This window comes from Pectinophora gossypiella, chromosome 3 (genome assembly GCF_024362695.1).
Source record: "Pectinophora gossypiella chromosome 3, ilPecGoss1.1, whole genome shotgun sequence".
Taxonomy (NCBI): Eukaryota; Metazoa; Arthropoda; class Insecta; order Lepidoptera; family Gelechiidae; genus Pectinophora; species Pectinophora gossypiella.
In genome coordinates, this window is record NC_065406.1 from 18,019,232 (window position 1) to 18,034,044 (window position 14,813).

The 14,813-nt window shown below is 50.3% G+C and overlaps 2 protein-coding genes across 2 annotated transcripts; both read left to right on the forward strand.

Moving 5' to 3' along the window:
- The first annotated feature begins 690 nt into the window (after positions 1-690).
- On the forward strand, positions 691-4,801 carry LOC126381943 (diamine acetyltransferase 1-like). The gene is made up of 4 exons (XM_050031533.1): positions 691-1,027; positions 3,291-3,342; positions 3,761-3,966; positions 4,196-4,801. The coding sequence occupies exons 1-4, from the start codon at positions 914-916 to the stop codon at positions 4,406-4,408; spliced, it is 585 nt and encodes a 194-aa protein (XP_049887490.1). The 5' UTR covers positions 691-913; the 3' UTR covers positions 4,409-4,801.
- Positions 4,802-6,716: 1,915 nt separating this feature from the next.
- LOC126381253 (retinal guanylyl cyclase 1) lies at positions 6,717-11,683 on the forward strand. Its single transcript, XM_050030750.1, has 10 exons — positions 6,717-6,975; positions 7,468-8,489; positions 8,561-8,690; positions 8,769-9,209; positions 9,284-9,455; positions 9,556-9,696; positions 9,771-10,228; positions 10,310-10,487; positions 11,067-11,197; positions 11,349-11,683. Exons 1-10 carry the CDS (start codon positions 6,717-6,719, stop codon positions 11,681-11,683), a joined length of 3,267 nt encoding a protein of 1,088 aa, XP_049886707.1.
- The last annotated feature ends 3,130 nt before the right edge of the window (positions 11,684-14,813 follow it).

The following is a 14,813-nucleotide window of genomic DNA, read 5'->3' on the forward strand; positions in this document are numbered from 1 at the left end:
CCGTGATCATGACACTTGCAACAGCGTTGAAATATCGGGAGTCTCATATACCCGATTAACGCGGTAAGACCGGGTTTATGTGTTTTAATTCTGTAATATAGTTCTTGTATCAACGAAACGGAGAAGCCCCATATATTTTGCCTAACGTGTAGAGTTTTGTGAACTTAGTGTTTGTATGGTTAGGACGTGTAGAGTTTAGAAGCCTGGCTCTACATGAGACCTGATAACTTTTTCACATTGCGATCGATATAATAATAATAAAAAAGTTTATTTAGGTAAAATCTCTGATATGATCTCGTCTTGGCAACAGTTTACATGAAAATGTTTTTATTGGGATACCGTTTTGAGTAAATGTTTAAGATTATTTTCTACTTTACATAGGCATTAAATATTTTATTTATTTCTTATTTCATCAAATATTTTATATTTGAGTATCGTTATTCCATAATTTCTTAATTATTTTGCAAACAACATGATCCATGATAAAAACAAGATAATAATCATACAGTAACGCCGTCTGTTGTGTTAGCAGCGTACTACAGCGTGCTGGTTGGAGTGCTCCGAGTGTCGGGCGCAGGCCGCCCGGCGCCCGGTGGCTGGGTAGTGCGGGCGCGGCGCGCCAGGTGGCGCACCTCACCTACTATTAACATAGCTGAGGACTGGCGTCATCCTCCCACTACGTAAGTACGCTTTCATCAGATAACTGCACATGTGTGTGACATACGCTAGATTTATATTACTAATACTATAATTAAACTAGAGTACTTATTAGTTGGATGAAGTGACAGCAAGGAACATTTACTCGGTGACAGTTCAGCATAGCACAGTTGTGTGTGTGACGCGCGTGCTCGCGTAGCGAGTGAGTAGTGAATCGCATTGTGTCCGCGGTTTTCGCGGAGTGTGCGCGTGCGACATGGAGCCGGCGGCGGCGACGACACAGGCGACAGCGGGCGCGGGCGCGGGGGCGGCGGTGAAGGTGCGCGCCGCGACGCCCGCAGACATGCCGCTCATACACCGACTCATACACGTGAGCAATACACTCCGCTACAATACATAAGTACACGCCGTTTGCTTACATACCATGCCTGTTGTGTCTTCCGCTGTCACTGACAGACAATAACGTCGTCGGTGGAAAATGACTAAATATTTGTAAGGATTATAAATTAAAACACAGAATACGAGGTAAGAACCCGGTATTAAGTATTTTAATTATGATAATGACTGCGGAAACCTCAAATAATGGATTTTAAATTATTTTAACAATATTATTATAACTAGGTAGGTAGGCTAGGTAATGTACAAAAATCATCGATTGTGTTCTATTCTGTGGCTCTTGAGTTGGTTATTATTAGGTATTTTGTGTGTACTATTTATATAACTAGGTATAATGTTAGGTATATATATACAACAACAACAACAATAACAATATATATATATATATATATATATATATATATATATATATATATATATATATATATATATATATATATATATATATATATATATATATATATATATATATATATATATATATATATTGTTATTGTTATTGTTTTGTTATTATCAAAAATAAAACATAATAACGGGTTCTTACCGCGTTTAAATCAGTGATATGAGACTCCCGATATTTCGACACTGTTTCTAACATTCCGGTACCAAATACATAAACAAGCGGCAAAGAAAGAGGTTAGACAGATATGTCTGCCCGTAGAAAATTATGGATCTACCTACTCCACTCCAATCTCTCAGTCATCCCGCGATCATGGCACTTGCAACAGTGTCGACATATCGGGAGTCTCATATCCCTGATTTAAACGCGGTAAGAACCCGTTATCTAGACACGCGGCAGCGTGTCAAGCCAAGTTCAAGAAACAGAACTGGCGAGCCGCACCGTGTGTAATATTACACGAACCATTTGGAGCCACTTTTGATTCCCTCGAAGGCTATAATTCATATATGAAAACTAGCCTAGTCAGACCTTAGACTACAATACATTATCTTATGTTATAAGAAGATATGATATGTTATACTGTTACTTATAAATAAATTTCAGGACTGACCATTGAACTTGGCACCCATTTAGATCTCACTTCTTTTGTCGTTGAAGTCAACAACCAAGGCATTTATCATAATATTGAACTTGGCTCTCATTTCACATTTATGGCAAAGGGTATATAATTCTTGTGGATTACCTTAAAAAGAGTGAAACAATAAACTCTGATTACTATTGCAACCTGTTGCGGTGTTTGAGAATCGAAATAAAAGAAAAACGTCCAGGTTTGTTGCGAAGAAAAGTCTTGTTTCATCAGGACAATGCGCGCGTCCACACTTCTGTACAATCCATGGCAGAAATCCATCAATGTGGCTTTGAATTGTTACCTCATCCCCCATATTCAACAGATTTAGCACCATCCGACTTGTATCTGTTTCCGAAGCTAAAAAAAATCTAGGTGGTAAACATTTTTCCACAAATGAAGAGGTCATAGCGGCCGTGGATGCTTGTTTTGAGGAGCTAGACGAAGATTTTTTTAAAAACGGGTATCGAAGCCTTACCGGGTCGCTGAAAAAAGTGCTTTGAGCTTGAGGGAGACTATGTTGAAAAATAAAAATAAAATTTAAATCATATTGTTTCATTAAGTATGTTAGGCTAGGAACTTTTCAAATGACCCTCGTAGATAGATACGTACCACAACTTTTAATTTTCTACTTTAGCGATAAAGATACGGTGAAATAAATAATGGGTTAGGTTGGCTAAGCAATATGTCCGTCTGCATATTATTATCTGTTGACTGAGTGGGTAGGCAGGTATATACAGCAATAGAAACAACTACTGATGATACGACTACAAGTGCGTTGCGGAGGAACAGTGTTTCGTTGAGCTCGTGGAGACGGGCGGGGGACATTATTTTCTGGCATTTTTAACCTATACCGTGTTATAAAATAGTCAATACCAGTTTGATACATAGGTAAATCCTTCACGATCTTTCCCGGCGCACCAACCATTCCTAACACCATTCATAACACGTAAGTTCGAGATAGTTTCAACTCAATAACTTCACCGTTTTCTAAAAGTGATAATATCGACGCGCCGCCGTGATCCGATTATCGCGGGTTTATTCTTAACTTAAAATATTTATCTACGTCGATATCAATGATTATTATCGTTATCGTTGTCCGCTATGTGTAGGTGCCTACCTACTTGCTTTGAAAATAATGTCTCGTTCGCTAACGTCGGTAATAGTCACTATAATGTCAACACGCGTGTGTGTATGTGTGTGTGTGTGCAGGAGCTGGCGCAATACGAGGGCATGCCGGAGGGGCCGCAGCTGACGGCGGACGGTGAGTGACACACGCCTGCCAGCTGCCCACCCCGCAGCAGCGAACCGCCGCGCACCTCCCCACGTCTGCATATATTATGAACGTGGCAGACACGGCACGCCAAACACAGTGTGACGTTTACTGCGACACTAAAATCAGATTGTAGACAAGTCAACGTGCGCAATGCAAAGAGTAGAGTAATAGTTATATGAGGTTAAAACAATACCTAAAATATTCGATGAATATACCTCTGACTACCCCAATTGGGAATATAGTCACGAGTTTATATTATGTGGCACGAAAATAGGTACTTACTTTCCAAGAGCGGATCTCGTACAACTTACCGCGGGACTAGAACCCCGGGCAGACGAGGTCGCGGCGGGCAGCCAGGGTTATACGGGGAGACGCGGGCGCGACGTCACGACGCTTGTTGTTGCAGACTTGGTAGAAGACGGGTTCACGTCGTCGCCGGCGTGGTTCTTCGCGCTGGTGGCGGAGCGGGGCGGGCAAGTGGTCGGCTACGCCATTTGCAACCGCGCCTACTCCAGCTGGACGCGCCGCGCCTTCTACCTGGAGGACCTGTACGTGTTGCCCGAGGCACGGAGGGCCGGCGTCGGGCACGCGCTGCTCACACATCTATGCCAGGTGAGCTGCCGCACTGTCCAGGACAACGGGGATTATCCTGCGAGCGACACAGTATAAAACTCGTTTGAAGTCAAATAACAAGGGGAGGGGTAGTCAAAAAGCAATATTGCAGATTGACATTTGTGCATTTAAATGTACTTAAGTGGACAATGTCAAAATAACAATATTGATTTTTACAAGAATTGCATCAATGTGGTTTTATAAACCTCCACATTTGGTTTGTGTGCAGCTGGCGGCAGCGGCGGGCGTGCACCGCATCGACTGGCACGTGTTGGAGGACAACGAGCCGGCGCGGCGCTTCTACGCGCGGCTGGGCGCGCGCGACCTGCGCTCCAGCGAGGGCCGCGCCGCGCTGCGCCTCGACCACGGCCACATACTGCGCCTGGCCGCCGGCGCCGACCTCGCCGCCGGCGCCGACCACGCCGCCGACCCCACGCACTAGCACTGGCTGGCCGCCCTCGTGACCTACAGACGTACGCCGTACCTCGCGGCCGTAGCCTGATAGCGTGACGGCAATCAATACAGCAGACAACTACTGCAATCCAAGATTTAACTCTGACGACGTATCAAACTAGAAATCAGCTCCGTTTTTTTTCTAAAAATATACAAAATGGTATGACCTGATCTGATTAATAAAATTGCCTCCGATCCGCGGAGGTCCGTGTTGCTCTTAATTACATATTATTTATAATAACCTGTCCCTAGTAGGTAGGTAGGTACTCGTATGTCACATCACCTCACATCTCTGTAGGTTACATCAACCACGTGGCTCAGGCTGGCTAGTGATCACACAACCACTTCGTTAACACAAAATAATTTTATTTTACTGCAACAACGTGTTTTATTTATAATTTCCTGCTACCTACTCGCTTGTAACATGTCTTCTGTGGACAGTTTATCTACGTACTGTTTTGCGATTTACAAGTAGCTGACTATCACCTGGCCTTTATTCTACGATTGAAAAGTTAAGTTAAGCATTTTGCAGCGCAATCAGATTTTATGTTGTAGAAAAACGATTTTTTGATTTGCAGTTAAATACTACCCGATTATTATGCATGGTGACGTTGTATCAGTTTTATGTATGGCCTAATGGTGTTTCAAAGTACCTTAGGATCAGTGAGATGCGGGCAGAGCCGCAGCGAATTATCCAAGAAACATGTAGACTAAAGGAAGGGTGCCCATTGGCTCCGTGCGGGGGAGGTCGAGCGTGCAGGTCATGTGCACGCGGCCCGACACGTGAGGAGCCGCGACCACCTCGCGACTGGTACAACTAATCCCATGTCAATAAATCTAGTTCGACACGAGGCCGGAGGCTAATTTGATCCCGCGGCGGCCTGGCCCGGAGCCGGGAGGCTGCTCGGCGGCGGGGCGGGGGCGGGCGGCGCGGGGCGCGTGCGCGGCGGCCGCGCGGCAGTCGGCGCCCGCCCGCGCCGCCGCCCGCCCGCGTGCCGCCCGCCCGCGCCGCCGCCCGCGTGCCGCCCGCCCCGCGCCGCCGCCCATGTGCCCGCTGCCGGCGCCGCGCCGCCGCCCGCCGCCCGTGAGTGTGCCCGGCCGCGCCGCCCGCCCGCGCGACCGCGAGCGCGCTCAGCGGTGCTCGCGTCCGCTTATCGATGTGTTCCTCTGAGTCGACGCGTTCCTCCTGCAAGTTGCACACTTTTCATTTCATATTCGTTACGTTCCGTCCTTGAACTAGTTTTATATTCTTTTGCGCAACATCTGAAAGTTTCGATGGCCCGACCGATGCGAGAGCTCGCTTCGCCGAATTCCGTGATTTAAATTGAATCTCTCGCGATTTGAAATCCTCTGAGACGAACTTAATTTGTTTTCCGTGCGGATGAACTTCCCTCTCGATGATTCGGTTTACTCGGTTGACCCACAAACTTCGCAGGCGGCTCGTCCCCTGCTAGACATTATGAATGAATCTCGATTGACAACCTTTATTGAACATAAATAAATAATGTATCTACTTAGGTGCTGACACTCACCTAAAGTAATATGTTAACGCAATACGATATAACACGAGGCAAATGATACACAAACATTACGTACCTACTTAATTACAATACATTAGACACAATTTTTTTAATTTCACCAGAATAATAATTAATATCATGGAATCTTGTTGAACGTACGTAAGTAGGTACATGAAGGACTCCACCAGTAACCATTACTTCTACAAAGATCTGTTTTTGAGAAGCTTTACCTGAGTGCGATATAAAGACTAGATAAGTCTTATAAAACGATGCAACTAAGTTAACTTAATAACAGCTCAATTGTTGAGTATACTAAAGTCGAATGTGACTTTTAGCTACAGCAATATTATAAGAAAACTAATACTATACGTCATTTTATCGACCTTAACAACAACTTATGAATGAAATATTACGTAGGTTGTAGATTCACAATCGGTTACGGACTTATTTAATTAATGAAATAAATGACGCACTACCTCCTCAACATATTCGGGTATAACCTATGTGAAACCGGCAGAAGGATCCTATCCAAAATGGTGGTCCATCAATGCGCAAAGGCTGGATTTCGTACCGAAAGTGGCAGCCATTCGATTTGTGATTACTTGCGACTCTGTTCACGTCATCCCATTAGATATTTGACATGAGTTAGCGTTTGTAATAGTATACGGATGAATATAAATATTGATTTACCACGAGCGTTGTTTTGGTGTAGGCGCGGGTAATGTCGCCGTGATGTCGCGGGGCCCCCACGTGGGCGCCGGCAGCTGACGCGGCGGCATGCGCGCTCTCGCCGCGCCGCCGACGCTGCCGCCGCCGCTGCCGCCACAGCTGGCGTCGCTGCTGGCGCTGCTGCTGCTCGCGGGCGTGGCCGCGCCCGCGCCGCTGCCGCCGCCCGCCGCGCCGCCCGCCGGCCTGCTGGTGCTGCGCGCCGCTTGCGCCCACCCCGCCGCCTTCTCCGACGCGCGCCTGCGCAGCCACGCCGCCGCCGCCGGCCGCGCCGCGCCGCTCGCTCGCTACCGCCTGCTCTCCTACGAAGGTGAATTCTCCCCCCACCCCTGGCTGCGGGTCGCTAGGTCCGATTGTCACCCGCCCGTGTCGCCGGCAGAGAGCTGCGGGCCGGGCTGGCGCGGCGCCGTGCGCGGCGCGCTGCTGGCGGCGCTGGGCGCGGGCGGCGGCGCGGCGGCGGCGGGCTGGCCGGGCGGCGCCGCGTGCGCGCTGCTGCGGGCCGCGCGCGCGCCCGCGCCCGCCGCCTGCGCCGCGCCCGCCGCGCGCGCCGCGCTGCTGCTGCGCCTGGCGCGCCGCCTGCGCTGGCGCCGCGCGCAGCTGGACGCGGGCGCGGGCGCCGGCGCCTGCGCCGCGTCGCTGCGGGCGGCGCGCGCCGCGCTGCTGGCCGCCGGGCTGGCCGCGCGCCGCGCGCCGCTGCGGCCCGACGACGTGTCTCCCCGTCCGCAAGGTGCGTGCTCGGTGGCCGATCGACGCCCGCCGGCCTGGCTCGCTGACATTTCTACTTTTGTGTTTTCCGTTTCAGTCGTGGTCGCGTGCGCCTCGCCGGCCGTGCGGCTCGCTCTCCGATCGATCCGGACCGCCGTGGTGCTTCTGCGCGTCGCGACCGCCGACGACGCCTCCCCGATGAGCGATATCACGTTAGATGTAGAACGTTCGCCTTATATACGCAATTATGTAGGTATCTCGGAGTCCGCCTCGTCGGATGTCGGCGATGCATCTTCCGGTGACTCCTTATTTCATAAGAGTAAACTTCGAACGTCGGCGATCACGTCCCCGAATGCGTCACGAAACCCGTCGGACGACGTGACCGTCCTCGCCGCCGCGCTCGACTTGGACGACGACGCGACCGACGAGGGGACGCAGAGAGACAGACCGCCGCGACTGCTCCTGAGCGACGTTCCCCTCGAGCGGCGACCGCAGCCGCCGGCCGTCGAGGACGCGTACGACGAGCTCCTCGAGGCCGTCGAGCGCGAGGCGGCCGCGCGGCTGACGGGCGTCGACACGGCGCGCGGCCAGTTCTACCTGTACGAGCAGCTGGACGACGACGACGAGGACGCGTGGCGGCCCGTAGCCGCCTTCGAGACGCTCGCGACGCGTCGCCTCGACGACGACGAGGACTGGCACGTAGTGGCGACTGTCGGCAACGCGTCAGACGCGTGGCGGCGCTGGGCGGCTCGCGCCGAGCCCGACGAGGCGCACGCGGGCGGCGCGTGGCTGTGGGGCTCCGTGGGCGCCGCGGGCTGCGCCGCCGTGCTGTGTGCGGCGGCGGGCGCGGCGCGGGCCCGGCACCACCGGCGCCGCGGCCGCCGCCGCCGCGGGGACGTGGTGCTGGCCGCCGCCGACTTCACGTTCCCGGCCGAGGAGCCGCGCCGCGTGCCGGACGGCATGGAGACGATGCTGTCCTGCTGGCTGCAGCAGTTGCACGAGTTCGGCGGCCCCGAGCTTGAGCGCCCCGACCTGCTGAAGCAGCCGGCGCCGCCCTCCGCGCCCTCCTCCACCGCCTCCGGCAGCCGCCTGGCCCTCGACCGCCGCACGCGCTACAAGGTATCCCTCATTTTTCTTTCGTCTCGTTGCCTCCGTCCGAGTAGCTCGCTCAATCGAATTCCGGCCCGCAGGGTGACGCGGTCCACCTCAAGCCACTGAATCTCGGCTTCGGCGTGACCACGTTGGAGCTGCGCTGCAAGTCCACCGACGTGCTGCTCGTGCTACACGGCCTGCGCCACGAAAACCTCAACCCCTTTATCGGTAAGCGATCAATATGACATCGAACGAAAAGTAGAATCGAACAATTAGCGATCGACCATGTTTTGAATGTACCGGCAGGGTGCCTGTGCGAGACGCGGCCGGCGCTGGTGTGGGACCACTGCGGGCGCGGCTCGCTGGAGGACGTCCTGATGGCGGATGACATCAAGCTGGACTGGACTTTCCGGCTGTCGCTGCTGACGGACCTGGTGAAGGGGCTGCGCTACCTGCACGCGTCGCCTCTACGCGTACACGGCCGCCTGTCCTCGCGCAACTGCTGTGTGGACTCGCGCTGGGTGCTGCGCCTCACCGACCACGGCCTGGCCGACTTCTGGCGTGCGCAGGGGCTGGCGCCGCCGCCGCGGGCCGCGCGCGACCTGCTGTGGACGGCGCCCGAGCTGCTGCGCGCCGGGGCGGCCGCGCGTGGCACGCAGCCCGGCGACGTGTTCTCTTTCGCCATCATCATGCAGGAGGTCATCGTGCGCGGGGAACCCTACTGCATGCTGGCGCTCACGCCCGGAGGTGAGTACGGCCCGCGACGGTGCTCGTAGTGATCAGGACGGAGAAGCGAGTGCTGATGTGTGTTTGTGTGACAGAGATCATCGAGAAGCTGTGCCGTCCGCCGCCGCTGATCCGGCCGTCGGTGTCGATGGGCGCAGCGCCGCCCGAAGCCGTCAGCCTCATGCGCCAGTGTTGGGCCGAGCCGCCCGATATGCGCCCCGACTGCGACGCGCTCATCGATATCTTCCGCCTGCTCCACCGCGGCAGGTCACTGCAATACTCTTCTAAAAATTAAACCTGCCGTAGCAATTTTGCTCTGTGAAACAAAAGAAATAACATTGCGAATAAAAAAGTATATTCCTTTCAGAAAAATCAACATAGTAGACTCCATGTTCGAGATGTTGGAGAAGTACAGCAACAACTTGGAGGAGCTGATCAAAGAGCGCACCGAGCAGCTCGACATGGAGAAAAAGAAGACGGAGCAGCTGCTCAACAGGATGCTGCCGCGGTATGTGTGTGTGGATGTCGCTGGGTGTGTGTGTGTGTTGCGAATTGTGTGCCACAGTGGGCGTGTGTGTGCAGGTCGGTGGCGGAGCGGTTGGTGCTGGGGCTGCGCGTGGAGCCCGAGGAGTTCGAGGAGGTATCCATCTACTTCAGCGACATCGTTGGCTTCACGGCGTTGGCGGCGCGCTCCACGCCCGTCCAGGTGGTGGCGCTGCTCAACGACCTGTACACCACGTTCGACGCCGCCATCGAGCGCTACAACGTGTACAAGGTGGAGACTATCGGCGACGCGTACATGGTGGTGGGCGGGCTGCCGGTGCGAGCGCGCGACCACGCCGAGGCCGTGGCCACCATGGCGCTGCACCTGCTGCACCTCGCCGGCGCCTTCCGCATCCGGCACCTGCCCAGCACGCCGCTGCACCTGCGCATCGGCCTGCACTCGGGGCCCTGCTGCGCCGCCGTCGTGGGCCTCACTATGCCGCGTTACTGCCTCTTCGGCGACACCGTCAACACAGCCTCGCGCATGGAGTCCACCGGTGAGTGTGCGTCACTCTCCCGCGCTGCGGGTGTGTCGGCTGACTGTACTGTACTGACCCACTGACCGCCCCCTCCCCCAGGAGCGGCATGGCGCATCCAGGTGTCGGCGGCGACGGCGGCGCGGCTGGAGGCGGCCGGAGGCTACCGGCTGCGCTCGCGTGGACTCACACAGATCAAGGGCAAGGGCGTCATGCACACCTACTGGCTGCTCGGCAAGGACGGCTTCGAGAAGCCGCTCCCGACGCCGCCGCCGCTGCCGTGAGTGTTCTCAGTTTCCGCCGCCGTATATTTAGTACTCCAAACACACGTTTGAAATGTCAGGTCATCATCATCAATTTAAGAGCCACGCTCTTGTCGGTGTAGCATTTTCCATTCCAGTCTATCAAAGGCCAATTCCTTGACTTTCCTATAAGACACGACGTTAACCTTTTTTTTAATCTGTTCCATGTAAGCTCTTCTTGGTCTTCCCCTTCCTCTCTTTCCTTCCTTATTTTTTAAACTGTTTAAAGCTTTATGAAATTTCTCTCTCAAGATGTCCGGGCCACGATCATCCTCTTCCACCTCTTGTTCATCCTCTATATCGTCCTCAGTTAGTCCATCTCCCTGATATAATCCTTCTATGTATCTCTTCCATCTGTTAGCTATATCCTCATTATCAATCAAAATCTTTCCATCTTCATCTAGTATTGCTGTACTTCTTGTCTTTTTCTTCCTATTTAAACTTTTTATTATGTTATATGCTAGATCCATTTTACCTGCTTTCATATAATGCTCAACGAGAAATGTCAGGTACACGTAATTATTTGTAGCTAATCATTATAACGTGACGTCGAGCAGATCGGAGGAGGCTCTGCTCGAGCACGAGGCGGAGGGCGACGCGGAAAGTGAGGCGGAGCCGGTACCGGCGCCCGCGTCGCCGCCCGAGACGGTGCCCGAGCCATGCGCTGCGCCACTGCACAACAAATATGGTGAGACATTCTCATGTACACACTGTACGTCCATACAAGCCTTTACATGTCTGCAGATAGAATGAAAGTTCAATATGGTATTAAAATGGATCGATAATAACAACTTTTTATTATAGACAGTCCACCTTATTTTTTGCACGCAACCGGACAGCATGGCAGCGCTCGGGCGCCGTCTCGGCCGACAGCTCGCCGCCCGCCGCGCCGTACTCGCGATACAGGTACACTCCGCGCGCACTCACGCGGCGCTCGCGCCGACCGCTCGGTCGGCTGTCGCGCCTGACGCTGTCCCTCCGCAGGTGCCTGGGCGGCGGCGGCGGCGGCCGCGTGCTGCGGCGGCAGTGGTCGCTGGAGCGCGGCGAGGCGCTGGCGGCGGCCCGGGCCGCGTCCCCCGACCCCCCCGGCGCCCCCGCGCCGCCCGCGCCGCCCGCGCGCCCGCCGCGCTACCGCACTCGCCCCGACCCGGACGCCGCGGCCTCGTTCGATTAGTCACTCCCATCGTCGCTCCTCGTGTTCCCTCCCTTTAGGATTTTCGATCGACAATAATTTTGGTAGTCGACTCTCGTGTCCGCGCGGCCGGCGCCGACCCCGTGCCTCAGGGCGAGGTCGGCGCGGGCGGCGCTCGTAGCTCCTTCCGCTCACGGTCTCCTAGCTGTTCGTCCGTAGTGATTGACATGTTGTGATGTAACGTAGTGTGTGTACTATAATTATTTTTTCTACCAGAGCACTTACGACTTGTGATTTTTCTCGGGTGATTTTTGAAATTTTTCAATGTAATTATAATACTTAATATTAATAAATATTTTTCAATATAATATATAAATAGTTTCAATTATTTTAAGTTAAATCCAGAAATAAACATCAAATGTAGCGACTCAAGTGACTGCAGCTAAAGTGGTACTGACCAGCGGGACTAGGTGTCCGGGACTCCGTCCGCGTGGACCCCAATTATCAACTACACGGTGTTCGTGACATCGATCGTAACGAAAATTTTAAGAGAAGGTAACCATGATTTTGAGTTGATAGCAAGTAGAGTTTTCCGTGGCAAAAGTATGGAACAAAAAGTAAATTATAGTGTGAAGGGTTTCACTTCTAACTTGCCAGCGACAGGTATGATTTTGATTATTTTATCTTTTGTAAAATAAAATTGATTTTCATTGTTGTTTAATACTTTTCACGAAACGTGAAAACGAAAGTTTTCTTTGGAGTTTGTACAGAAATGCTGGCCTGTGACGTCATCAATGAAAGTGGTCAAAGGTCGTACTCATTGTTACTGAATTTATAGGTAAAGTTCTGAAATAAGTCAAAAAGTAAAATGCCGTATTACATTCAGCGGTAGAAGTGGTGAATAAAATAATAAAATATAATGGTACAAAACCTATAATTGCTATTTATCAAAAAAAAAACTTTTCAATAACCAACATAGGAAACAGAAGAAAGGTCATAGATCCTTAGTATTTTGCTCCAAACATATTTCCTTTATTTGATTTTGGATTTTTATAGTTTCCACTTCACTACACTCAGACACATTTACATCTTCCACACATTACTATTCTGATCAAAATTATATATAGGTAGAAACTTGAGTTTGCGTGTCCTGTATTAGAAAGAAACTGCCCCACCCACTTCATTGTATGGCGGCCATATTGTTTTTCCGCCATTTTGATTTTTTTTCATCGGCGATAGAATTTGACAAAACATTAATGGGATTCCATTTGTATTTATTTACTTTGATCATACTACAACCTACAATTTGTACGACGTTTTTTCCGTATGAATATATGTGACTTCGTCTACCTAACAAATCGCAACAGGTTGGGTGGGAGGGCAAAATTTTTGCGTTCCCGGCGTCCTAGAGGCACGGGAGTGGTCTTAAAATTTTCGGGGAGACCAGGGCTACCATATAATGCAATAAAATTAGTATACATCTCCAATGTTTTGTTGCCTTAGACTGGAATAAACGAATATTCCTCGCTCAGACTAATAAAAAAAAAACCCGAAAAAATAAGCCTAAATAAAATAAAGACGAACGAACCACCAGCAAATAACATGAAAAGCTACCTCAACCAATACCTAAAGCAGCACCAAACCTATTAAAAACCAAAGCTAACGCAAACCTAACCTAAAAAAAACCCACAACTAACAAAGCCCAAACCTAACAAAATCCAAACCTAACAAAACTCAAACCTATCAAAACCCAAACCTAACAAAATCCAAACCTAATAAAACCCAAACCTAACGAAACCCAAACCTAACAAAACCCAAACCTAACAAAACCCAAACCTAACAAAACCCAAACCCAACAAAACCCAAACCTAACAAAACCCAAACCTAACAAAACCCAAACCTAACAAAACCCAAACCTAACAAAACCCAAACCTAACAAAACCCAAACCTAACAAAACCCAAACCTAACAAAACCCAAACCTAACAAAACCCAAACCTAACAAAACCAAAACCTAATAAAACCCAAACCTAACAAAATCCAAACCTAACAAAACCCAAACCTAACAAAACCCAAACCTAACAAAACCCAAACCTAACAAAACCCAAACCTAACAAAACCCAAACCTAACAAAACCCAAACCTAACAAAACCCAAACCTAACAAAACCCAAACCTAACTAAACCCAAACCTAACTAAACCCAAACCTAACAAAACCCAAACCTAACAAAACCCAAACCTAACAAAACCCAAACCTAACAAGATCCAAACCTAAAAAAAACCCAAACCTAACAAAACCCAAACCGAACAAGACCCAAACTTAACAAGATCCAAACCTAACAAAACCCAAACCTAACTAAAACCCAAACCTAACTAAAACCCAAACCTAACTAAAACCCAAACCTAACAAAATCCAAACCTAACAAAACCCAAACCTAACAAAATCCAAACCTAACAAAACCCAAACCTAACAAAACCCAAACCTAACAAAACCCAAACCTAACAAAACCCAAACCTAACAAAACCCAAACCTAACGAAACCCAAACCTAACAAAACCCAAACCTAACAAAACCCAAACCTAACAAAACCCAAACCCAACAAAGCCCAAACCTAACAAAACCCAAACCTAACTAAACCCAAACCTAACTAAACCCAAACCTAACAAAACCCAAACCTAACAAAACCCAAACCTAACAAAACCCAAACCTAACAAAACCCAAACCGAACAAGATCCAAACCTAAAAAAAACCCAAACCTAACAAAACCCAAACCGAACAAGACCCAAACTTAACAAGATCCAAACCTAACAAAACCCAAACCTAACTAAAACCCAAACCTAACTAAAACCCAAACCTAACTAAAACCCAAACCTAACAAAATCCAAACCTAACAAAACCCAAACCTAACAAAATCCAAACCTAACAAAACCCAAACCTAACAAAACCCAAACCTAACAAAACCCAAACCTAACAAAACCCAAACCTAACAAAACCCAAACCTAACAAAATCCAAACCTAACAAAACCTAAACCTAACAAAACCAAAACCTAACAAAACCCAAACCTAACAAAACCCAAACCTAACAAAACCCAAACCTAACAAAACCCAAACTTAACAAAACCCAAACCTAACTAAACCCAAACCTAACAAAACCCAAACCTAACGTAATCCAAAC